This window comes from Carassius carassius, chromosome 2, assembly GCF_963082965.1.
Source record: "Carassius carassius chromosome 2, fCarCar2.1, whole genome shotgun sequence".
Lineage (NCBI taxonomy): Eukaryota > Metazoa > Chordata > Actinopteri > Cypriniformes > Cyprinidae > Carassius > Carassius carassius.
The window spans coordinates 25,725,639-25,750,530 of record NC_081756.1 but is presented as its reverse complement, the minus strand read 5'-3'; the positions used below and the strand labels follow the sequence as shown (position 1 = coordinate 25,750,530).

Here is a 24,892-nt window from a genome sequence, read left to right as displayed (position 1 = left end):
AATGACGTAAAGCTCAACAAGGCTGCTTTTATTGATCAAAAATACAATAAAAATACTACAATGTAAAATAACTTTCCTATATTATGTACTTTTTTTCTGTGATTGCAAAGCTGAATTTTCAGCAGTCTTCAGTGTCACATGATTCTTCAGAAATTATTATTATGCTGATTTGCTGCTCAAGAAACATTTCTTTCCATATTGAAAACAGATGCTTAATATTTTTGTGTGACACTTTTTCAGATTCTTCCATTAATATACACCATTTAGGCCTATTTTGAAAAGAATCTTTGGCAACAATGTACGTTACTGTCACTACTGAGCCATTATTGCATTCTTGCTGAATAAGTTCTCTTTTTCTATTAATATCTACTGATACCAATAAATTTAAATTGTGTAACAAATTTTCTGTGAACTTTGAGTAAATGTGTTGTAACTAATGCCAATCAAGTGTTTAAAGTGTTCATTTAAATTTAGCAATTGTGTGTGCAGCCAATCTACTATTAAATTATATTTAAAAAATCTGTATTATTATGCATATATCGGACATTTGCCAATGCTCTCCATAAACTTCTGTATGAGACATATCAGTCGACCACTTCTAATGCTCCAGACCTGAGCTGCCTGAATTTTCATTTCTCTTTCACTCTTTCTCTCTGCCACAGGGCTGAGGAGAAGCTATATGTCAACTGTCTGCACACAGTATACACACACATACGCAGACCTCCAAGCTCTGGGCCTGATCGGTCTGCTCGGATCAGCTATTCCACATCAAGGTCAGAGAATCCAGTGCCATTCTGTCTGACCCTGTTAGTGATGCTGACTGTAGACTGACTAACACAGATTGAGTCTCCTGCCAACGAGGCTCTGCCAACAGTCCTGGCATTATACGGCCTACAGAAGAGCTCTTCATATGACTGGACGCAACTTTTGAACAAGAAATTGCCATTACTCTTCCAATTACTTTTCCAAATGCTCAGATTACTAGATAAAGAACTTTATAATAAAAAAAGTAATAAAAAGACCTACAGACAAAACCCATGTTTTTTATCATGCTCTGGTCATTTTGTGTCCATACCATGTTTTCTGTCAGACAAGTGAACGGAAAACATGTAAAACACATTTTAGCATTTCATTTAATGCACTTTATGTATTTGTAATCTTTATATATTTGTAATCTATATCTTTAGATTTCAATTACAATATGTGTTTAATGGCTGTTTTCTCAAAAATTACTTTTTTCCCCTCATGAGCCAGTTCAGTTGCACTTACAGTAGCACATACACAAAACTTTCCAGTTTATTCAAATCAAAGTTATTATTTTTATTATTTTTTTACTGTGGGCTTTGTTCATACATCATTCACCTGATTTCTATAACATTTTATTCCAAAAAATGGTGAAATGTCTTTTTTTTCTGGCTGTTGACAATATCCCCCTCTGCAATACCTTTAACTAATACCTTTAAGTATTATGATATATTTTAGTTCAAAATTTAAGCTATTCACTGGTGGTGTCTTCCCCTAAATAACTCTACAGAGACTGCACCCACAGATTCACCAAGGGAATCAAAAAGAGGAAACCCCTAGCCCATGACACATTTTACAGCTAAAAGTGACTTAAATTTCCCTGGTATTTCAAGCTTTGTAAGACCGTGGGAAACCTTGAAACGAGAGCCACGGTTAACCACATGCATGTGACAATGTCACAACAGCTTCAGCTCTATGCATAATTTACAACTGAAGATGGCAAGCAGAGATAGATGCACGAAGCCGCACATGAGTGTAAACAGCCGTGTGTTACCTTGGGCAGCTCTCTCAGCTGGTTGGCGTCCAGGAGCAGCTCCTCCAGACTGCGGTTGTAGCGGTAGATCTCGTCGGGCACCGCAGTGAGCGAGCAGTGCCGCTTATCCACGGACTCAACGTGACGGTTACACCGCCACAGCGGGATACACTTCAGCATGTCCCGGAGCACTCAGCCCCTCCGCATCGGGGACTCACTCAAGCAGCCAAACGATGGGGTACAGGCTGGTCCTGGCTCGTATAACTCCCCGGCCTCTATCCACCAAAACCAGTCAAATAAAAGCCCCTGCGGGAACGGTTCTCCTGCAAATGTCCACTAACTCCAGTGACAGCACGGGACATCCGGAGGATCAATCCAGTCAGCCTCCCATTAAATATCTCCTCATACAAGTGCCGAGTTGCCCAGCAGATTCACAGTTTGGTTCAAGATAAGCCGAGTGAAGTCAATAAAACACACATTTTAATGTGCCGTGCACAGTTTTGCAGTGTAAACAGCTCCTTGTCGAAAGACACGGGATTATGTCGCACGGAATGAGTGACTCTGTGTTAACATGGAGAGGAAGCGGAGATTAAATATGCCAGACTCGTTGGTTCATGTCACGCGCCCTTTTATCGCACGTTTTGTCTTGTAATAATAAAATGAGGTCTAATAATCAAACTACATCTTCCCCGTGAGGCTGCTGTACACACGACAGTATGCTACAGCTAACATTAACTGATTAGCCAGCTGCAGGGCGCTAACAGTCAAAACAAAACACACCAGCCCGCCTCTAAACAAAGACAAAACAATTCGAAACTACTTACAGACGCGTGAGTCGCTGAGATGTGTGTGATATGCGAGCGGCTGTTATGATAAGATCACATACACAGCAGCAACAGGCTGCAGCAGGCCGGGTGTGTGTGTGGGTGTGTGTGTGTGTTGGGGTTGGGGGGGTTGATCTCCGCCGCTCCAGAGAAATTCCGCCGGCTGTGCTCCCCTACCGCCCGTCCTGATATCGAGTCCGGACTGATCCGTCACCGGCCCCTCTGTCCTCCTCATACAGGTGGTCAGTTCTGGGACGCGCTCGACGCTCCTCCTGTGCTTGATCTGCTCCTGTAGCGAGTGTGTGGAGGTCCCGAGTGAAGTCAGGCTTCAGGAGCGGATCCAGTCCCAGCTCCGCCTCGGTGTTGTGAGTCTCTCTTGAGCTCCTCTCTCACGGCACCCAGCAGCAAGACTCCTCCGGATGGCGACCTCTAGGAGTCTGGAGGAGAGGAGAGGAGCGATCAAGTGCCGCTAATAATGCACCTGAAGTGCTGACTGCAGATTTATTGAAAATAATAATTTTGTGTCCCAAATGATTCAAGATTCTGATATGTATTCTTCTTTATATTTTAATTAACCATCACTTTTTAAACTTTGAAAGGCTTTCCTTTTCTAATTAAATAGAACTTAATAGCTTTATGTCAAAAGGTTATATATCTAGCTATATAGATTTTGAAGCAGTTTTTAAGTGTGAAACACATTCATAAAACCTGAAGTTTGAAGCCATTTTACCTTTAAATACATTTCTAAAGCTCAAAGAAGAAAGTTTTAGGATTGATTGAGTGCTGTGTGGTTGCTAGGGTGTCCTGTGTAGTTGCTCAAGAGTTGCTATGTGGTTGTTAGGGTTTAATTGTATAATTGTCCAATTATTCTTACCTAAAATATTGACGTTTAATTGACAAATTTCTCACTTAAAAAGGTCCTTAAGCCTTACCATTTGGTGCAGTAATACACTTCTAACTCTGTATGTAACACTACACTTTGAAAGCATTGTAAGTAAATGAGTTATGACTAAGCAGCCAGCTGGGTTGGCTTTTAGCCCTTTGAACATACTAGAGCAGAGGAACTCTGAATTCTAAGGATTTAATCTTACACATCTCAAGAAAACACCCAGGGATGAGAAATATCCCCACTTAACACAAAAGCATACAGGGTTTTTAATAAGCATTAACATGCTAACAACATGCACTTTAGCATGTTTCAACCCTTGGTCAAAAAGTTAATACTTAGTTTGATAAGTGATAATCTACATAGTATCTGTTTACTTGGTTTTAATTTCATAATTAGTACACAAAAAGGCAAATGCTAATTTTGTGCAGTAAATGCTAAACTCCAAACATTTCCTGCTATGAAATCACCAGCAGTTATCTCTAGTTAAACTTTTATGTTCTATTGTGTGTATAATGGTGTCTGTATGACATACATCAGGGAAGTGCCTTAAGACTCATCCAACCATCCATATTAAAGACTCGGACAACACTGCATGTTAGAGAAATTTATTGTTTTGGTAAAGCCAGAACCAATGTCACCAACACAATGTTTAGGGTCTGAACACAATGTCAGTGGAGAAAAAGTTGCCATTTGTAAAAAAGTAGGATGGGAAAGGTGAAAATGTATTTATTTTTCTTCAAAATTACAAAACAAAACCCTGCAAATAATAATGACTGTTTAAAAAAAAAAAAAAGGAAAAAAAGAAGAAAAGTAAATCTTTCACAGTAGGTGACAAAGTAAATGTATGAGGAGGATGTTTTCTTTGTCCTAAACTAAAATCCCACCATTGGGATTTTTCCAATAATATTATTACGAGCAACATCAATAAAAAAATAATTACAAGTTTCAAAGAGGCCCGGATCTCAAGCAGCAGTGATGAAAGCTGAGTGAGTTTGAGTGCCAAATGACAAGACCAGTGGCCATTTCAGGACAGTCTTATGCGGAGAGGTCACTGTTATTAAAACGCTCTTGATCATAAAACTCGGCCACAACTTTGCGACCTGCAAACCAGCGGTTGTTGAGAGCCTGGATGGCCTTGTTCATTTCATCAGCATCAGAGAACTCCACAAAGATCTTCACTATTATCTCAGCATCGTCATCCTCACCCTGTCGTTCCTGGTATATGATAACCCGATTAACAGCACCATACTTCCCACATTCCTCCATCACTTCACCTTCCAGGTCATCGTCAATGTCTTCTGGGCCCACCATATTGCGCAGCACCATAATTGTTGACTGCACATGGGCAAAAAGAGGCAGAAAAATGGGGTAAACTGACATGATATATTACAGGGATAGTTGATTGAAAAATTTTAATTGTCAATTTATTCACCCTTAAGTTGTTCCAAATATGTACAAGTTTTTTTTTTTTTTGTTGAACTCGAAAGATTTTTAAGAATGTTAGTAACCAAACAGCTGAAGGTCCCTATTGACTTCCACAGTATGAGGAACAAAATACTATGGAAGCCAATGACGACCAGAAACTATTAGGTTACCAACATTATTCAAAATACCTTTTGTGTTCAACAGGAGCAATGAATTCCTACAGGTTTGGAACAACATTAGGGTGATAAAATAAGGATTACAGTTTTGGGTGACTAATTTAATAGTCTTTAATAACATTTCTGAACTTGGCTTCTTTGCAGAAACTTGATTTGTTCATTTAATGTTTCCTGACATTTGTCAAAAATTAGATATATGAAACTCCTAGGTCCTTTTTTTAAATTATTGTTCTTAACTTACTCTTAGGACTTTGAACAATTTGCAATTGTGTCTCTAATCTTTAACATCCAAACAAGGTAATGCGGTCTAACCTTCGACTGCATGACTGTTTGTTTTCCTCCACTTGCACTGACGCTTAGCTGCTCCAGTTCACTGTCCTGTCCATTTCCGACTGGTGCACTCTGATCCTCAGTCCGCCTGCGGTCTTCCTCTCTCTTGACCGCTGTATGCGTTTGTGCTGCAGATGTTGGTGTTCCTGCAGACGCAGATGTGACGGGTGGGGATGCTAGTACTGGGTTGACCAAACCAACCTGAGGGACTACAGGGAGAGTGGGGCGAGCAGGTGTCACACCTATCAAACGGATAATAGAAGAGATACGAGTTATTCAGAAAACATTTGTAAATTTTTTCATTTTACAGAACACTATTCTTCAACAAACTTTTAATTTTTATGATGGCTTTAACCAGCTAGATTTTCCTGATTCTGAAAGTAGTGCGGTAGTATTTTGATGGCGTGTGGTAGTGTTTTGATGGCAGTGTCTTTGATGGCGGTGCGGTGGTGTTTTGATGGCGGTGTGGTTGATGGCGGTGTGGTAGTGTTTTGATGGCGGTGCAGTATTGTTTTGATGGCGGTTTGGTAGTGTTTTGATGGCGGTGGGGAGTGTTTTGATGGCGGTGTGGAAGGTTTTTGATGGCGGTGTGGTAGTGTTTTGATGGTGGTGTGTTTGATGGGGTGTGGTAGCGTTTTGATGGCGGTGCGGTATTGTTTTGATGGCGGTGTTTGATGGGGTGCGGTAGCGTTTTGATGGCGGTGCGGTAGTGTTTTGATGGCGGTGCGGTATTGTTTTGATGGTGGTGTGATGGCGGTGCGGTATTGTTTTGATGGTGGTGTGTTTGATGGCGGTGTGGTTGATGGCGGTGCGGTATTGTTTTGATGGCGGTGTTGTAGTGTTTTGATGGCGGTGTGGTTGATGGCGGTGTGGTAGTGTTTTGATGGTGGTGCGGTATTGTTTTGATGGCGGTGTGGTAGTGTTTTGATGGTGGTGTGTTTGATGGCAGTGTGGTTGATGGCGGTGCGGTATTGTTTTGATGGTGGTGTGGTAGTGTTTTGATGGCGGTGTGTTTGATGGCGGTCTGGTAGTGTTTTGATGGCGGTGTGGTTGATGGCAGTGTGGTAGTGTTTTGATGGCGGTGCGGTGTTGTTTTGATGGCGGTGTGGTAGTGTTTTGATGGCGGTGTGGTTGATAGCGGTGTGGTAGGCTTTTGATGGTGGTGTGGTAGTGTTTTGATGGCGGTGTGGTTGATAGCGGTGTGGTAGGCTTTTGATGGCGGTGTGGTAGTGTTTTGATGGCGGTGTGGTTGATAGCGGTGTGGTAGGCTTTTGATGGCGGTGTGGTAGTGTTTTGATGGCGGTGTATTTGATGGCGGTGCGGTATTGTTTTGATGGTGGTGTGTTTGATGGCGGTGCGGTATTGTTTTGATGGTGGTGTGTTTGATGGCGGTGTGGTAGTGTTTTGATGGCGGTGTGTTTGATGGCAGTGCGGTATTGTTTTGATGGTGGTGTGTTTGATGGCGGTGTGGTAGTGTTTTGATGGTGGTGTGTTTGATGGCAGTGTGGTAGTGTTTTGATGGCGGTGTGGTTGATGGCGGTGCGGTATTGTTTTGATGGCGGTGTGGTTGATGGCGGTGTGGTAGGTTTTTGATGGCGGTGTGGTAGTGTTTTGATGGCGGTGTGTTTGATGGGGTGCGGTAGCGTGTTGATGGCGGTGTGGTAGTGTTTTGATGGCGGTGTGGTTGATGGCGGTGCGGTATTGTTGGCGGTGTGGTAGTGTTTTGATGGCGGTGTGGTTGATGGCAGTGTGGTAGTGTTTTGATGGCGGTGAGGTTGATGGCAGTGTGATAGTGTTTTGATGGCGGTGTGTTTGATGGCGGTGTGGTAGTGTTTTGATGGCGGTGTGGTTGATGGCGGTGCGGTATTGTTTTGATGGCGGTGTGGTTGATGGCGGTGTGGTAGGTTTTTGATGGCGGTGTGGTAGTGTTTTGATGGCGGTGTGGTTGATGGCAGTGTGGTAGTGTTTTGATGGCGGTGTGTTTGATGGCGGTGTTGGTAGTGTTTTGATCGCGGTGTGGTAGTGTTTTGATGGCAGTGTGGTTGATGGCGGTGCGGTATTGTTTTGATGGCGGTGTGGTTGATGGCGGTGTGGTAGGTTTTTGATGGCGGTGTGGTAGTGTTTTGATGGCGGTGTGTTTGATGGGGTGCGGTAGCGTGTTGATGGCGGTGTGGTAGTGTTTTGATGGCGGTGTGGTAGCGTTTTGATGGCGGTGTGGTTGATGGCGGTGCGGTATTGTTGGCGGTGTGGTAGTGTTTTGATGGCGGTGTGGTTGATGGCAGTGTGGTAGTGTTTTGATGGCGGTGTGGTTGATGGCAGTGTGGTAGTGTTTTGATGGCGGTGCGTTTGATGGCGGTGTGGTAGTGTTTTGATGGCGGTGCGGTTGATGGCGGTGTGGTAGTGTTTTGATGGCGGTGCGGTTGATGGCGGTGTGGTAGTGTTTTGATGGCGGTGCGGTTGATGGCGGTGTGGTAGTGTTTTGATGGCGGTGCGGTTGATGGCGGTGTGGTAGTGTTTTGATGGCGGTGCAGTTTTGTTTTGATGGCGGTGCGGTAGTGTTTTGATGGCGGTGCGGTTGTGTTTTGATGGCGGTGCGGTAGTGTTTTGATGGCGGTGCGGTTGTGTTTTGATGGCGGTGCGGTAGTGTTTTGATGGCGGTGCAGTATTGTTTTGATGGCGGTGCAGTATTGTTTTGATGGCGGTGCAGTATTGTTTTGATGGCGGTGTGTTTGATGGCGGTGTGGTAGTGTTTTGATGGCGGTGTGAAGGCGGTGTGGTAGTGTTTTGATGGCGGTGTGTTTGATGGGGTGCGGTAGCGTTTTGATGGCGGTGTGTTTGATGGGGTGCGGTAGCGTTTTGATGGCGGTGTGTTTGATGGGGTGCGGTAGCGTTTTGATGGCGGTGTGTTTGATGGCGGTGTGGTAGCGTTTTGATGGCGGTGCGTTATTGTTTTGATGGCGGTGTGGTAGTGTTTTAATGGCGGTGTGGTAGTGTTTTAATGGCGGTGTGGTTGATGGCGGTGTGGTAGTGTTTTGATGGCGGTGTGTTTGATGGGGTGCGGTAGCGTTTTGTTGGCGGTGTGTTTGATGGCGGTGTGGTAGTGTTTTGATGGTGGTGTGGTTGATGGCGGTGTGGTAGTGTTTTGATGGCGGTGTGGTTGATGGCGGTGTGGTAGTGTTTGATGGCGGTGCGGTAGTGTTTTGATGACGTTTTGATGGCGGTGCGGTAGTGTTTTGATGGCGGTGTGTTTGATGGCGGGGTGTGGTATTGTTTTGATGGCGGTGTGGTAGTGTTTTGAAGGCGGTGTGTTTGATGGGGTGCGGTAGCGTTTTGATGCAGTGTGCGATAGTGTTTTGATGGCAGTGTGGTAGTGTTTTGATGGCGGTGTGTTTGATGGGGTGCGGTAGCGTTTTGATGGTGGTGTGTTTGATGGGGTGCGGTAGCGTTTTGATGGCGGTGTGGTTGATGGCAGTGCGATAGTGTTTTGTTGGCGGTGTGTTTGATGGCGGTGCGATAGTGTTTTGTTGGCGGTGTGTTTGATGGCGGTGCGATAGTGTTTTGTTGGCGGTGTGTTTGATGGCGGTGTGGTAGTGTTTTGATGGCGGTGTGGTTGATGGCGGTGTGGTAGTGTTTTGATGGCGGTGTGTTTGATGGCGGTGCGGTAGTGTTTTGATGGCGGTGCGGTATTGTTTTGATGGCGGTGTGGTAGTGTTTTGATGGCGGTGTGGTAGTGTTTTGATGGCGGTGTATTTGATGGCGGTGCGGTATTGTTTTGATGGTGGTGTGTTTGATCGCGGTGTGGTAGTGTTTTGATGGTGGTGTGTTTGATCGCGGTGTGGTAGTGTTTTGATGGTGGCGTGTTTGATGGCAGTGTGGTAGTGTTTTGATGGCGGTGTTGGTAGTGTTTTGATGGCGGTGTGGTAGTGTTTTGATGGCGGTGTGGTAGTGTTTTGATGGCGGTGTGGTAGTGTTTTGATGGCGGTGTGGTAGTGTTTTGATGGTGGTGTGTTTGATGGGGTGTGGTAGCGTTTTGATGGCGGTGCGGTATTGTTTTGATGGCGGTGTGGTAGTGTTTTGATGGCGGTGTTTGATGGGGTGCGGTAGCGTTTTGATGGCGGTGCGGTAGTGTTTTGATGGCGGTGTGTTTGATGGCGGTGCGGTATTGTTGGCGGTGTGGTAGTGTTTTGATGGCGGTGTGGTTGATGGCGGTGCGGTATTGTTGGCGGTGGTGTGGTAGTGTTTTGATGGCGGTGCGTTTGATGGCGGTGTGGAAGTGTTTTGATGGCGGTGCGGTTGATGGCGGTGCGGTAGTGTTTTGATGGCGGTGCAGTATTGTTTTGATGGCGGCGTGGTAGTCTTTTGATGGTGCTGTGTTTTGATGGCGGTGTGGTGTTTTGATGGCGGTGTGTTTTGATGGCGGTGTGGTAGTGTTTTGATGGCGGTGTGTTTGATGGCGGTGTGGTAGTGTTTTGATGGCGGTGTGTTTGATGGGTGCGGTAGCGTTTTGATGGCGGTGTGTTTGATGGCGGTGTGGTAGCGTTTTGATGGCGGTGCGGTATTGTTTTGATGGCGGTGTGGTAGTGTTTTAATGGCGGTGTGTTTGATGGCGGTGTGGTAGTGTTTTGATGGCGGTGTGTTTGATGGGGTGCGGTAGCATTTTGATGGCAGTGTGTTTGATGGCGGTGCGGTAGTGTTTTGATGGCGGTGCAGTAGTGTTTTGATGGCGGTACGGTAGCGTTTTGATGGCGGTGTGTTTGATGGGGTGCGGTAGCGTTTTGATGGCGGTGTGTTTGATGGGGTGCGGTAGCGTTTTGATGGCGGTGTGGTTGTTGGCGGTGTGGTAGTGTTTTGTTGGCGGTGTGTTTGATGGCGGTGTGGTAGTGTTTTGATGGTGGTGTGGTTGATGGCGGTGTGGTAGTGTTTTGATGGCGGTGTGGTTGATGGCGGTGTGGTAGTGTTTGATGGCGGTGCGGTAGTGTTTTGATGACATTTTGATGGCGGTGCGGTAGTGTTTTGATGGCGGTGTGTTTGATGGCGGGGTGTGGTATTGTTTTGATGGCGGTGTGGTTGATGGCGGTGTGGTAGTGTTTTGAAGGCGGTGTGTTTGATGGGGTGCGGTAGCGTTTTGATGCAGTACGGTAGTATTTTGATGGCGGTGCGGTAGTGTTTTGATGGCGGTGCAGTAGTGTTTTGATGGCGGTACGGTAGCGTTTTGATGGCGGTGTGTTTGATGGGGTGCGGTAGCGTTTTGATGGCGGTGTGTTTGATGGGGTGCGGTAGCGTTTTGATGGCGGTGTGGTTGTTGGCGGTGTGGTAGTGTTTTGTTGGCAGTGTGTTTGATGGCGGTGTGGTAGTGTTTTGATGGTGGTGTGGTTGATGGCGGTGTGGTAGTGTTTTGATGGCGGTGTGGTAGTGTTTGATGGCGGTGCGGTAGTGTTTTGATGACGTTTTGATGGCGGTGCGGTAGTGTTTTGATGGCGGGGTGTGGTAGTGTTTTGATGGCGGTGTGGTTGATGGCGGTGTGGTAGTGTTTTGAAGGCGGTGTGTTTGATGGGGTGCGGTAGCGTTTTGATGCAGTACGGTAGTATTTTGATAGCGGTGCGGTAGTGTTTTGATGGCGGTGCGGTAGTGTTTTGATGACTGTGTGTTTGATGGCGTTCCGGTAGTGTTTTGATCGCGGTGTGGTAGTGTTTTGAATGCGTTGTCCGGTCTGATTCTCCCGGCACAGTGTTGTCTCTCTAGGTGTCGGTTCTGAGAGGTGAGCAACAGAGAAGCATCACTTTCAGCTGAGCCGTACAAAACAGCGTTTCCAAGCACCTGTTGCATACTGACTGTTTGAAATTATAAATATGAGCATAGTTTGCCTGTTAATATTATGCCCTTTTTTTGTCTGCATTTTTCTTCCTTTTCCTGTTACTCAGACACAGGCAGTGCATCTGCACTAGACAAAAAAGTAATATAGCCAAAACCACCGCATAGCCGCTCAACATGCATCTACTGAAGTCGATGCATGTTGAGCGGCTATGCGGTGGTTTTGGCTATATTACTTTTTTGTATGTTTTGTACGGCTCAGCTGAAAGTGATGCTTCTCTGTTGCTCACCTCTCAGAACCGACACCTAGAGAGACAACACTGTGCCGGGAGAATCAGACCGGACAACGCATTCAAAACACTACCACACCGCGATCAAAACACTACCGGAACGCCATCAAACACACAGTCATCAAAACACTACCGCACCGCCATCAAAACACTACCGCACCGCTATCAAAATACTACCGCACTGCATCAAAACGCTACCGCACCCCATCAAACACACCGCCTTCAAAACACTACCACACCGCCATCAAAACAATACCACACCCCGCCATCAAACACACCGCCATCAAAACACTACCGCACCGCCATCAAACACTACCACACCGCCATCAAAACACTACCTAGTAGTTAGAGTGTATGTCTCCTAACCCTAAGGTTGTGGGTTCGAGTCTCGGGCCGGCAATACCACGACTGAGGTGCCCTTGAGCAAGGCACCTAACCCCCAACTGCTCCCTGGGCGCCGCAGCATTAATGGCTGCCCACTGCTCTGGGTGTGTGTTCACGGAGTGTGTGTGCACTTTGGATGGGTTAAATGCAGAGCATGAATTCTGAGTATGGGTCACCATACTTGGCTGAATGTCACTTCACACACTTCACTACTGTACATGCATGTCAGATCAGACTATGTCGCGATAATGAGGTTAACATTTATAAATGGGTTGTGTTGTCACTATTTAGGGTGGAATTTTTTTTACAATATTCTCCCATGACAGTAAAATAGGGCTTTCCAAGTCAATATACTGCAGAAGCCTATTTCCTCTCTCAATCAGTAGAAAATGTGGTTTACACCCGCTCATGCACAGAAAATTATTTTATAAATACCGTCATATACCGTGAAATCGGTATAATTTTGAAAAATACTGTGATATTAATTTTGGTGTCAAGTGATTAATTACTACAAGAAAATGGTTTGGTATTACAGTACTGAGCCATGGCAATAGAGCAGCTCTAAATTAAAGATGAAGTATCATATGAACAGTGAAAGTAACAAAACTTTGTAGAATACATGTTAATGGGCATAATTGTGAAAATAATTGATGGAAATATCTATTTGTTAAATTAAGACAACAAAGATTATTTTGATTTATTTAGCCAGTATTTTTAAAATCACAAATGATGTGAAAATACAGGTATTGGTACTCCGTACCAGTAAGTACCAATAAAGTCTCTATATCGGCCTAGTTCTGCAAAAATGTTATAGGTGCATCCCTAATTGATGGCCCAAGAATATTTAAGCTGGTCTGAACAGATGCATTAACTGCTGTTCGCTCAAATAAATGTTGTGTAAAATGTTATTCACACTAAACAATCATCTTGATGTGCACAGGCTCTCAGGCGTTTAAGATTTCAATTCAAACTGCATTGAGCTTCAAAGATGTGTTCAGTGATTTTTGCAGACCTGTGATGATGCCAGGGGCCTGGGCAGCCAGTACGGCCTGTGGAAGTCCCATTTGCTGACTGAGAATGTGTGCTGGTGAAGCGAGAGAACCCAGCACTGTTGCTCCAACAACAGCCTCCTGCAACAGCATCAAAACAACGTGACAAAATGTGAAATTCCAGCTTCCATGTCAATGTGAAATCCCTGATTTCAAATCCTCGTCTGGTAAACAAACTGACACCATTATGACAACATATGCATAACACAGCTGTTATTGCATCAGCACCTCAACAACAATTTCTCTGAAAACTACCAAATCTCAGATATACCATTTTTTTCCTATAATAGTATTAAACTAGTGTTCAGCTTGATCTAAGGTTTAATTCTCACCTGGGCAGTGATCCTGGCCGTCGCAGCAGCAGCCGCCACAGCTGCAGCAGGAGGCAGACCTCCAGGGGTTGTAGGTGTCAACAGAGGTATGGGAGGAGTAACAGCCTTCCCCACTCTTAAATACTGACCTCCAAGGTCAAACAGGTTCATAGACGAGACGGCATCCAGCGATGACTGAGGCTTTTCATATTCTACCCATGGTGAAATGGAGAAAACGGTTCCTCAATCTAGGCTTACAATAAGTTTTCATATCTTACATTTCTGGAAGCTTTAGGAATCTGTTTACACATTTGATTCTTGCATTACTCTTGCATACTTCAACTTGCCATGTCTATAAGTAAAAAGCATGGCACAACTCAGTGAACTTCACTTTAAATATCTGGATCTGGAAAGACATCTCATTAACAAATGATGCTGGAACTCTTGAAACGAATCGTCAGTTGCACAAAAGTACAACATACAGCAAGGACTCATTCTCCATAGGGTTTACAGTGCTTTCTAGACGGCTCACCAATAAATCCATAGCCCTTGTGCTTTCCTGTGGTGGGTTCCCGTGCCAGCATACAACTTTTAATCTTTCCGAAGGCCTCAAAGACGCTCTTAATGTCGTCGTCAGATAGATCAGGGTGGATACAGGCAACATAGATTCGGTTGTAGGCACGTGCCTCCTCTGCCAGTTGGTCGATGATAGGCTGCGCCTGTCCAATGTTACTTGGCCGCCCCACCTACAGTACACATACCAGCACAGGGGCCACTAAGTGTAAGTGTTTGAAGGAATGAGTGTGTGCTAGTGTATGTAAATGCTTAGTGATTAAAAAAAAAAAAAAAAAACCTGAACCAGTCTGCAAAGAGACTCAAGTACAGTAAAAGATCAAATATACTGCAGCTCAGCCCTTTAACTAATAAACTTATCAAAAGACCTTTTCTCCAAGATAGCTATTTGCATACAAGTAAAATGTTCTGAAATTAAATTAAATTAATGCATTTAGCAGACGCTTTTATCCAAAGTGCATTCAGGCTATCAATTTTTACTTATGTGTTCCCGGGGAATCGAACCCCCGACCTTGCGCTTGATAGAAACCCAAGGTTTCGAATATATAAGTCTTTACAATCTCATGCCACAATAAAATCTAAACATAAGTGAAAAATGTATTCATGACAGTACTTTAATATTAGCTAATTCTAGCCTATAGCCATTGTACTGGTCACTGTGAGAGCATGGATGTGTTCGAGAACAAAAAAAAAAAAAAAGTTGACTAATATGTCTGTCTGTGATTGTAAAAACAACAACAACAAAAAAAAACAGTTTTTTGGATTGGTGGTATCTGTGCTGCAGGTGGGGCGGCCAGGCAAACACCAGCCAGGCGCAGCCCATCATCAGCACATCCCGGACAGAGAAGAGCCGGCCTCAAACAAACGCTCCCTCTGCAGCTCCTAGAGAAACGGAGCTCCGAAAACAAACAGTATGACAGTGTGGAAGCATGGCATTGCATACACTCACATTCAGGTTAGAGGACACAAAGACAAGAGGACTTACACAGGTAACACACACACACAACACAGATACTGGCAGACCTAGATTAAGTCTGCTGACAGCTTCTCTGAGTCATGCACACACAAAAGCAACAAAACAGAAAAAACAACTCACTGTCAGTGAGCTGTTAAAAAGGGAGTTTGAGAATGATTGTGCTGTTTTTAACCCACCTTAATGTTCCTTCCACCCAGCATAACAGAGTTCATCTGCTCCAAAGCCAGCTGAGCTGCTTCAGGAATCTCATACTCCACAAAGGCAAAGCCCTGAGACAAAGTTATCAATGTGTACAAGGTTTACATGCTTCCTATTTTTATATACATTTTCTACAAATCCCGCTTTGTGCGTGTTCAAAAAAAAAAAAAAAAAAAAAAAAAAAAAAAAAAGAGCTTTAGAGATGATAATCAAAAATGATGTTTTGTTGGTTGTTGTTGTAGGAGACACACACAAAACCTCAATGTTTATGCTTCTAGCCAAAAAGGGGCATTATACAGCCTGGTATAATCAATTATCTGTGTGGTATTTCAAACTGAAACTTCACAAGCACATTCTGAGGACACCGAAGACTTACATCTTAAGGAGCATAAAATTCATTTGAAAAACTTTGGACAGAAATATGACTCAGACCTGGCTCATAGCATACCTTGTGTTTCATGGTGACAGAGTCCCAAGACATATCAATGCTCTTAATGGGACCAAAGGGGGCGAAGGCCTGCCGTATGGTATCTTCCCCCAGCTCATAATAAATGGAGCCCACATACACACGGCACATGATGGCCAGAGCTCGCTGCCTCTGTGCGGCCACCTGGTGGTCATGAAAAGAAGAGACAACAATAGAGTTTAGCCACTGAACAAGAAAATGAAGGGGGTAAAAAAAAAAAACACAAAGCACCAAAGACAATGAGATCAAATATAGCAAGGTATTCATTTTTTTTTTTTAGCTTCTGTTTTAGTACTACTTCCCACTTCTTTTGGTCCTCTATACTTAGTCATTATTTACATCACTTACCATTAACGACAAGCACAGCAACGTAAATTAGGAACATGTGGCACAGCCCTGACCATTTTGAGAGTGCTGCTTGCATGTTCCTAAATTAGTGCGAGTGCTTGCAGACTAAAACGTGTACCCCCAGTTTCACAGACATGGCTTAAGGCTAGTCCCAGACTAAAATGCATGTTTAAGCGGTCGCAACTGAAATTATCTTGATCTGACTTATCTTAAAATGTCAGTTCCATTGTTCTGTTTCAAGATGCACATATGTAACATTTCCTTCTAAGGCATTTTAATAAAAGCTGCTTAAATATCTTAATTTAAGTAAGGCCTAGTCCTGGCTTAAGCTAAGCCCCGTCTGTGAAACTGGGCCGTAGAGTTATAACTGACTGAATTCTGTCAAAGAATACTGATAGCCTAAATAGTTAACATGTGAAAGCAAACCCTTAGCACAACTAAATACCCTGGATAATGAGCTGAGGTGAAATCAGTTCTCTTTTCATGAGGTGAGCTTTTGGACTTACATATCAGATCACTGTTGAAGGAGAATCAGCACAAATATATTCAATTTACAATTTTAAGTCCAACCAAACAACACATTTATCATAGTTTAATTATTACTTATCATTCAAGTTTTGGATTGCATGTCAGCCACATGACGAAAGTATACGATTACACACAAGGTTTAAAGTTTAGGCAGATTCAATTTGGATTGTCGTAGTGACCGCTAACCCTCTTTTACAGCAGACAAAGATGACATTTAAACAACACAGCATATTCACAAAGGAGAAATGGATCATCCACTCCATTCACAACACACAATGCCCACAAGATTTCTTGAGACAAATGGAGCTTCAGGTAGAAAAATAAACTTCAATCAATGAGCAGTGAAATGAGGGGGCACACAGGTGTCCATGCAATTAGGGCTGTGACGGTTGCCATGACAACCGTGTCACCGCGGTGGTCGGTTGCTACCGGTAGTGCACGTGACGTCACAAACTCTATAGCAAGCATAATACAAAGTTTTGTATATAAGTGTAATAACTGTAATAGTTGCAAATTCTAAGTCTATGGTAATTAACAAATTACCTCAAACACAGCGTTTCCTTTAGATTGGAAGATTTGAGCGCAGGAAAATACAGCAAATTAGTTTAGTGTTGGGCGATGGATCTTGTTGGGAAAGCAAATACCGCATCACCGATCTGGAGTCATCTGCATTCATGTCACCCATCAGAGTTTGCACAAGTTCTCGTGATCGCAAACGCTGGCTGGTCAGGTTTGGTGAGGCTTTCGCCAAACTGGCCAAATACAAACGAGACAGCGATAAATAAAAGATGGTAACAAGAAATATGCCAACGGATTCCTATTTCAAAGAGAGCGCGTGCAGATGAGGAGTTAGCTACTGAGCTTGCTTGGTGGCGGAAAAGTAAACCGGACGCAACACAACCGCGTTGCGACAGGTTTAGTCTGTCTAGTGTTTATACAGGACATTTGAACTCCGTGTCAGTAGCCTACATCACAGACCGGACGGGGATTTATCATGTCGTGTTGTGCTGCATCCAGTGTAGCATCACTGATTATAATGAGTATTTTGTCGCACTGCGTCGCTCGCGTCCGTTAGACGGTGTATTTAACTTTCTTATTTAGGCTACTTTCTTGTAGCCTAAATAAACATTATTTCTTTGATATTTATTTTAGTGTTTTGCAGGCAGCGTTCACTGACAGAAGTGCTCAAATAAACACGAACTGACGAGTTAAATAGGATGTGTTAGATGAGTGATTTCTAGACGTGCTCACATATAAATATATCCTGTATATAATATATATAAAATATATTACATGCATGCAGTTTAAGTCAGCTTTAATCACCCTTTTTTGGTAATTCCATGAATTAACTGACCACGACACTGCTTGCATATTAGTTTATTTCGCAGTGAATGGCCATCCCTGCCCCTACGTTAAACTGGAAAAACATGATCGCCTTAGTTAACGAGCAAATTTTGACACTAATGTTATATATTTATTTATTTATTATTATTTAGGTTTTTGTTTTCAAACACCGTGCCACCGGCGGTTGTTGGTCCATGACTACCGCGGTGTTAAAAATCTGCCACCGTCACAGCCCTACATGCAATGATTCAGAATGGCAAATATGAAATAGACTGTCAGTAAATGAAGAATGTCCTGTGTAATGGTCATACTAAAAGCCCTCCATCCTGTTCCTGTCATTTAAAACCTCTTCTATGGCATTCATTAACACTGAAAATGTGCAGTTAGTTCATGGAGGTAGTTCATGTTATGACATCTTGCATCCTGTTTAATAAAATGGGTGACCAAACTCAAACGTCATTCACAACAAAGCCATGTCTACTTTCTAAATATGCTGCAGCAAATGTCTAGGTTATCAGGCCAATGGCGGTTAAAGAAGGGTAACGGTCATTATGCCAAAACGCGTACAGAAGGTAAATAATAGTTAATCTATTGACCGATTGTAAAGATGAGAGAGGATCTCCAAAGCCCATTGTCACTGCTGCCATCTGAAACACAGTAAAGATGGAAAAGTGCTGAAAAAGGTTAGATATCTCTTTTATCCTTTGCAGACAGACATAATATTCCAGACAGTTTTTCTGACTGGTCAATGCCTCCGAATTCAACTTTAAACTGTGCCCACCTCTTAAAAACACCACTTAATTTGACTGAAGACCTGAAACATTTCACAATTAAAGCAACAGAGATACTAACAGGCATAACTTTCAACAAAGTACGGTAGGCTGCTCAGATTTTCCATCTGTTCACAAAGTCAAGAAATAAACTAAGCACTGATTGTGTATCTGCTGTTGACTCTTCGGACATCATGATGTCTGCTTTGGTAGTGCAGTACATGATGTGTCCAATTTCTATATTTAAAGATTTTGATCAAACAGAAACACACTTAAACTAGGCGTTGTAGTAACAAGCATGAATACCAGAAAAAGACCTCAACCAAACTGGCAGAGAGGTAGGGCATATAAAATAATGCATAATGAGTTATTCCAGTGGCGTGTTACAGTCTAATCTTAACGCTAATTTGACCAAATAAAAAGAGCATTTCACAAGACTTGAGATGTGTGAAGAAAAAAAAAAAAAGTGACACCCTGACCACCTAGGTGTAAAAGCTTGCAATTATCAATGGGAATTTAAGGCTCACAGATTAGTCCTTACAGATATCCGTTTAAACAGACAGATTATTTGAAATGTCCTGAATTTTCTTAAATCTCTAATGTACAATTAAAAGACTATCACACAATATTAGGAAAAAAATATGCAAGTATGAAAGATCAGTTCCTTTTTTGCAGACTTGCGTCAGTCATTTCAGCATTACAAATGCTACACCTTTACATGACACAATGTAGTTTCAGTCACACTACTGGTTTGACAATCAAATATTTCAATTCTGTAAATTCTCTCAAATAAGAAATCAACATTTACATTGTAACACATCAAAAGCATTCTGAATGATCAGATCATAATGTTGGCTCACCTGCAGGTTTGTGAGCTGCTGCTGCTGGTGAGCGATGGTCTGTTTCACTAAAACACTCTTGATGCTCTGTTCCATGGCATACTTCTTAGCCTAAAAGAGAGAGAGGCTATTAACACAGGCTATTTAGTTTATATCAACATAGGGGCACTATTTTACCCAATATTCATGGACTACATAATTGAGTGCTTATTACAATGCGAATTAAGCCAAGTTTCCACCACAGGAACTTTACAAAGGGACTAGGGACTTTGGGCTGGTACTCTGTGTTTTTTCACTGCAGGAACCAGGAACTAAAAGTTCCGGGTAAAAAAAATAAAAAATGCCCCTCAGAAAGTCCCAGCTGGCGAGGTGGTACTTTTTCAAATGTCCGGAACTTTCGGGGGTGGGACTTGGGCGCTAAACATGGTGATTGGTTGAGTTCACACAGCATTGTGATTTCTACCACCATTTATTCTGATCATTTTCAAAATAACACCGTTACCGTGTCATAAAATGCAGTTTTAAAGTATTTCAGGCAAGAATGTAGTCGTTTAAAACTCAAATCTGCAGTTTATTTATAAAGACAGCGCCTATTTTCAGAGACGATCAGCTCCACACAATCAGCAAGAGCTCAGTGATCATGTATCCGCCAAGAGCAGCCTCACCTCGGCTAGACCTTCTTATGTGTGCCGCTGGCTCTGATGTCTATTTAGCGGTTAAACAGGTGATCTTTGGTCTTTATTTACATTTTAACATATAGATAAATTGAATAGAGGAAATGTATATATTTTGTTTCATTGTAATGTAGGCTGTCTATATACATATTTCCTTGAACTACATTTCTGCGGCTATTAATAGGTTTAAATTAAAACTAATCGAAGGCAGTGGTATTTGATATATTTCGTCTTATTGTAAATATACAGTGAGGAAAACTGCAGTAGCCAAGGTGAGCTGACTGATGTTATCAAGGACGCTGCTGTTAGCAGAATTTTACCGGACTTGCGTCGTCCAGTCTGTGGGAGTTCACACTCCCGAGTCGAACTCACAAAGTCCAAACTACCGAGGATGCAAGTCCGAAATATGCACACTTTGGATTGAGAAATGCGTGCAGACGTCACCAGACTATTTGCCTAATCTTCACGGTACTTTGGACTGAAGATGAAATGCAGTAAGCAACAGGTCTGGGGGGAAAATAGTTCCTGGTACAATTGTTCCAGGTAATTTCGGTAGAGATGCGGCATTAGTTAGCTTTAATTCTCTTCTAACAGTCACAGAGACTAATTGCTGGTTGGTCAGGTTTGGTAAAAAAAAAAAAAAAACAATCTGACTAATGGAAAAGCATCCATCCTGTGGCTTTGACTTTTAATTAAGAATCTATTTTAAGATGGAGCTGTGGCACAGCACTAGCACACATGCTCTTGACACACTGGAGCAGATGATGCAGGTTGGTGTTCAGCCCAAGACCTGTACTGATCCCATTCCCCCCCTCTCTCCACTACCAGGGATTGAAATTATATACTCCTGAAAAGTAATCTGTGCGACTCCAAAATATATTTGGGAGCATTTGTGCGAGTGCAAATAATTGTTGTGGTGCGACCGGTCTTCATTTCTCTGCAACACATTCGAAAAATACTACACAGTATGTGCCTGCTGTGAGCCGATACACCATTCTATCCAAGGTTACATAACCAATCAAGCTTAATTTTTACATTCTTAACTTTAATGCATATTTTAGATTGGTTATATTAGCCATCAATCCTTTCGACATCGGAGATGTCACGTGACAGGGAGCTAACTCGGGAGTCAGAACTGACCCGTTTTTGTTTTATTTCAGCCGATCTCTGATCTGGACTTGCACAAACTGCATTGATATAATTTTCCTAAATGTCATTTGTGTGGAATTATTACAAAGTCTGTAAACGGCCGTTAACAGAAGGCAGAGACACTGAAGATGGATGTTAAGAGAAAGAATGTTAAGAAAATACTGCAGGCAAAACAAGCTCACTGATTACAAGGGGTGTAAGAAAACAGATACACATATAGCAATACTTTGTTTGGCGATACTGTATCAATCTCAAAAACGGAATATCAATATTTAAAATAAATAAATAAATCAAGATTCATGGCAGTTGTTTAGTTTTGAGTTTATATCCCGATCACTAATGGTCTTAATCTCCAAACAAATCCTGAGTGAAAGGAAACACTAGCATTAAGACACGCTAGTAATATTAATATAGCGTTAATATAGTTTTCTGCTAGTGATAGAGGAGGAAATAATTATCCCAGTTTTTTTTTTTTCGATGTACAAAGCTGAAATGTGCCGTCATTTGGGCTTTTGTGGTAACGTCCATGGGAGCCGCCTCGGTTCCACCGCGTCCCATGTGAAGAGGCTCACATGGGGCACAGCAGGCAGTAGAGTCGCCGCGTGGCTGCAGCTTTCTCTCATTTTGGGGGCGTTTTGTGCAGTCGGGGCAGTGCTCGCGTCGCTGTCTCTGTGATTCCACGCAGAACATAGATACAAATTGATCCTGTAAGCACTTTATTTTTTATTGTTATTAAGCAGATGTAATTATTTTGTTTAAATCAAAATGTTATGGCATTTTATGTTACAATTGTAAACTTAAACTGTGAACCTTTAAAGCAGGGTATAAAAATATATATGGTATTTTAATAAAAAACATTTTATACATATTATATATTTAACTAAAGGATCCTGCAGGCACTTTATTTTTCCCCCCTTTACTCGTACGACACAAACGTGGTTCAATAACGTTGAATGTTACAGGGACTGATTATTGCAAATGCAGATCCCACTGTGTACTGGTTGAATAATTTTTATTACCTTATTTTCCGGACTATAAGTCGCACCTGAGTATAAGTCGCATCAGTCCAAAAATACGTCATGACCAGGAAAAAAAACATAAAAGTTGCACTGGGACTATAAGTCGCATTTATTTAGACCAAGAACCAAGAGAAAACATTACCGTCTACAGCCGCGAGAGGGCGCTCTATGCTGCTCAGTGGTAGACTACAGGAGCACTGAGCAGCATAGAGCGCCCTCTGGCGGCTGTAGACGGTAATGTTTTCTCTTGGTTCATTTCTCATAGTTCATATCAAATTAATTTTAATAAATAAGTCGCACCTGACAATAAATCGCAGGACCAGCCAAACTATGAAAAAAAAGTGTGACTTATAGTCCGGAAAATACAGTACTAAGGTCTGCATTTAGTGGGGTGTTCTTAATGACGGCTTTCCTAAAAATATATCACAATGTATCGCAACATATTGTATCACAACCCCTGTATCGCAATACGTATCATATCACCAGATTCTTGGGAATACACAGCCCTACAGAATTAGCTATGAAAGATCGATGCATTACTACCAAGAAATGCTGGGCAGTGTGTGGCAAAGAATTCAGGATCAGGTTCAATTGTTGAAGCTTTTAATCATCAGGATGTTGCCAACTCAAATGGCAGTTGTGATGATCCTTAATATTCAGCGGGTGCTCCTAAATTTTTGTTGGTGATCCTAACTTCTTGAAAATAACTCCCGCCTAAAGAAATTTGAATTGTTGTTGGGTGGGGAGGGGTGAGGTCATGGTTAGAATGCTTGGTTAAGTGCATCAGACAAGACAATGAAAAATTAGTCCATGTTTTTTAGTCTCAGCCTCAGACATTTTTTTCGAACCACCAAACATGAGTGTTCTAGTAAAACCCCCAAAACAAAATCAAGACTTTTTATGACAGGACCCCTTTAAAGAAAGAACCCTGACTACTTTCCCTCTTATGTCTCTAACAAAGATATGAAAGTCTAAAAAAAAACAAAAAAAGAAAAGATAAAACTATAAAACTTTACTATTACCTTTTGTAGCGCCTCCTGTTGCTCTGGAGTAAGAGGCGGTAATACAAGCTTTGCACCTGTGCCTTGTCCATTCTCCATCATCAGACCTTTGCCTCACTGAAAAAGCAATTCAACGAACATGAAAAAATAAAAGACAGCACATGTTCAAGTGTTTGCAGACCAGAAATTCCTGCAAATCAGTATCCACACATCTGAATTTGACATCTTCAATTTATAGCTTGCCCAAAACAAACACATCAAGAAATAAATACATATTTATCAAAACCAAACGCATGTAACTATACACTAAGGAAAGATTATGTAGCTTACCTATGAGGCGAACCGTATTATGTCGACCAGAATTGTGAAGCCTTGGAGACTTGCTGGCAATGCTCTCACAATTTTACAATGATCTGTGGTTCATGGAAATGCACATAGCATAATAATTTAAAACCATGGTCCAAGTGCAATGACAAGAAGCTGTGGATAGCTGACTTTCTCCCATGAAACACAAAAGGGGAAAGGCAGAAGGACAGCTTTCATCCAAGTTCCATCTCCTTTTGTGTTCCCAAGGAGAAAGTCAGTAACACAGATTTGTAAAAACAAACAAAAAGTAACGATATAATTTCAGGGGAAACTACGCCTTTAAGCAATTGCTGGTCATAACCATATCTCCAGCATCAGTACATTGTCTTTCCTGACAATAGCATGGTGCTAAAATACTGTACCCTCTTCGTGTTCAATCTAACTTTCTACTAGATTATTTCCTCTTCAAGGTGCAAATTGGTCCAATTAGAATAAATCATGAACCTAATTCACAAGCCAATAGTATTCATACTGAAACATTTGTTAATTTAAAAACCTTACAAAAAACACAGGATAACCGAACTCACAGGAACCTCTATTTGCGTTTAGGTTTTTCTGCCATTTTCGGCTAAGCGTACACACAATATCAACACTAAACTGAACTGGGAGTTTTATCATCTTCAAACTAGCTGTATATCAACAAAGAGGTTAGAGACACGCAGTGGCGCGCTTGTGCTGGCACATTAAACCAGCAGCGGTGCTAGCCGACTTAAAACTGTAAAGTACAGTGATTTAAGCAAGCCGGAGCAGGATTCATGACCTTACTATCTAAGTTACACGCGTCTCAAACTGTAGCCGTTTTCTAATATTAGGTAAATCCCACATAAACCAGAAAACGCACAGCAACATGCTGCTAGCATTAGCCTGGTTAGCAATGAACAGAGGCTAACGAGCTTTCACGCAGGCCTCGTGTACACACGACTGGAGGTGCATTGAAACGGTAAGACGTATAATTAGACGAAATTCACCCAATGTTAACTATAACCACTGAGATGTTAAAACAACAGTCCTATATTGAAGTAAACATGTACGGTAATCATCATTACCGCAGTGTTCCGCGTTACCGCCATGTAGTGATCCACACTGAGGACTCCGCAGCACTATAGAAACACATCAGACCTGGAGCGAGCGGCACGCGCCTTCCGCCGGATCACTCGGATGACGTGGTCTATAGAGCAGCCGTTAGCGCTGACGTCACTGTCGCTGGATCAGGCCGAACACTAGGAGTACATTGTTTAGGCTTATAAATCACCTTTTAAAATAGTTTTACATTTGAAATATTTACGTATTTGCTTATTTATGTGGAAATTTTGATTCTCGTAGAAGAAAGACAGGTATTTGAGCCATGACACGCCCCCTGCAGGCTTTATATCTC

At 42.5% G+C, this 24,892-nt stretch overlaps 2 protein-coding genes across 16 annotated transcripts in view; both read right to left on the bottom strand.

Annotated features, from left to right (window-relative positions):
- The window catches only part of LOC132107407 (protein scribble homolog), an 87,883-nt gene extending 84,814 nt beyond the window's left edge, over positions 1-3,069 (bottom strand). For 13 of the 14 annotated variants that reach the window (XM_059513621.1, XM_059513649.1, XM_059513652.1 and 10 more), the window contains exon 1: positions 1,799-3,069. In XM_059513621.1, coding sequence (XP_059369604.1) covers positions 1,799-1,957 — 159 coding nt within the window. In that variant the 5' untranslated portion in view covers positions 1,958-3,069. The remainder of the gene's footprint in view (positions 1-1,798) is intronic. The other variant, XM_059513657.1, reaches the window with a different exon arrangement.
- Positions 3,070-4,079: 1,010 nt separating this feature from the next.
- LOC132107378 (poly(U)-binding-splicing factor PUF60-B) lies at positions 4,080-24,707 on the bottom strand. 2 transcript variants are annotated; one of them, XM_059513604.1, is made up of 12 exons: positions 24,564-24,707; positions 23,482-23,564; positions 23,173-23,268; positions 19,330-19,419; positions 18,296-18,346; positions 15,462-15,623; positions 14,992-15,084; positions 13,799-14,012; positions 13,288-13,478; positions 12,919-13,036; positions 5,404-5,663; positions 4,080-4,825 (listed from the first exon to the last, which is right to left on the bottom strand). In XM_059513604.1, exons 3-12 carry the CDS (start codon positions 23,251-23,253, stop codon positions 4,526-4,528), a joined length of 1,560 nt encoding a protein of 519 aa, XP_059369587.1. In that variant the 5' UTR covers positions 23,254-23,268; positions 23,482-23,564; positions 24,564-24,707; the 3' UTR covers positions 4,080-4,525. The 2 variants fall into 2 exon arrangements, with proteins under 2 accessions (XP_059369587.1, XP_059369591.1); XM_059513608.1 differs by lacking the exon at positions 18,296-18,346.
- Positions 24,708-24,892: the final 185 nt, after the last annotated feature.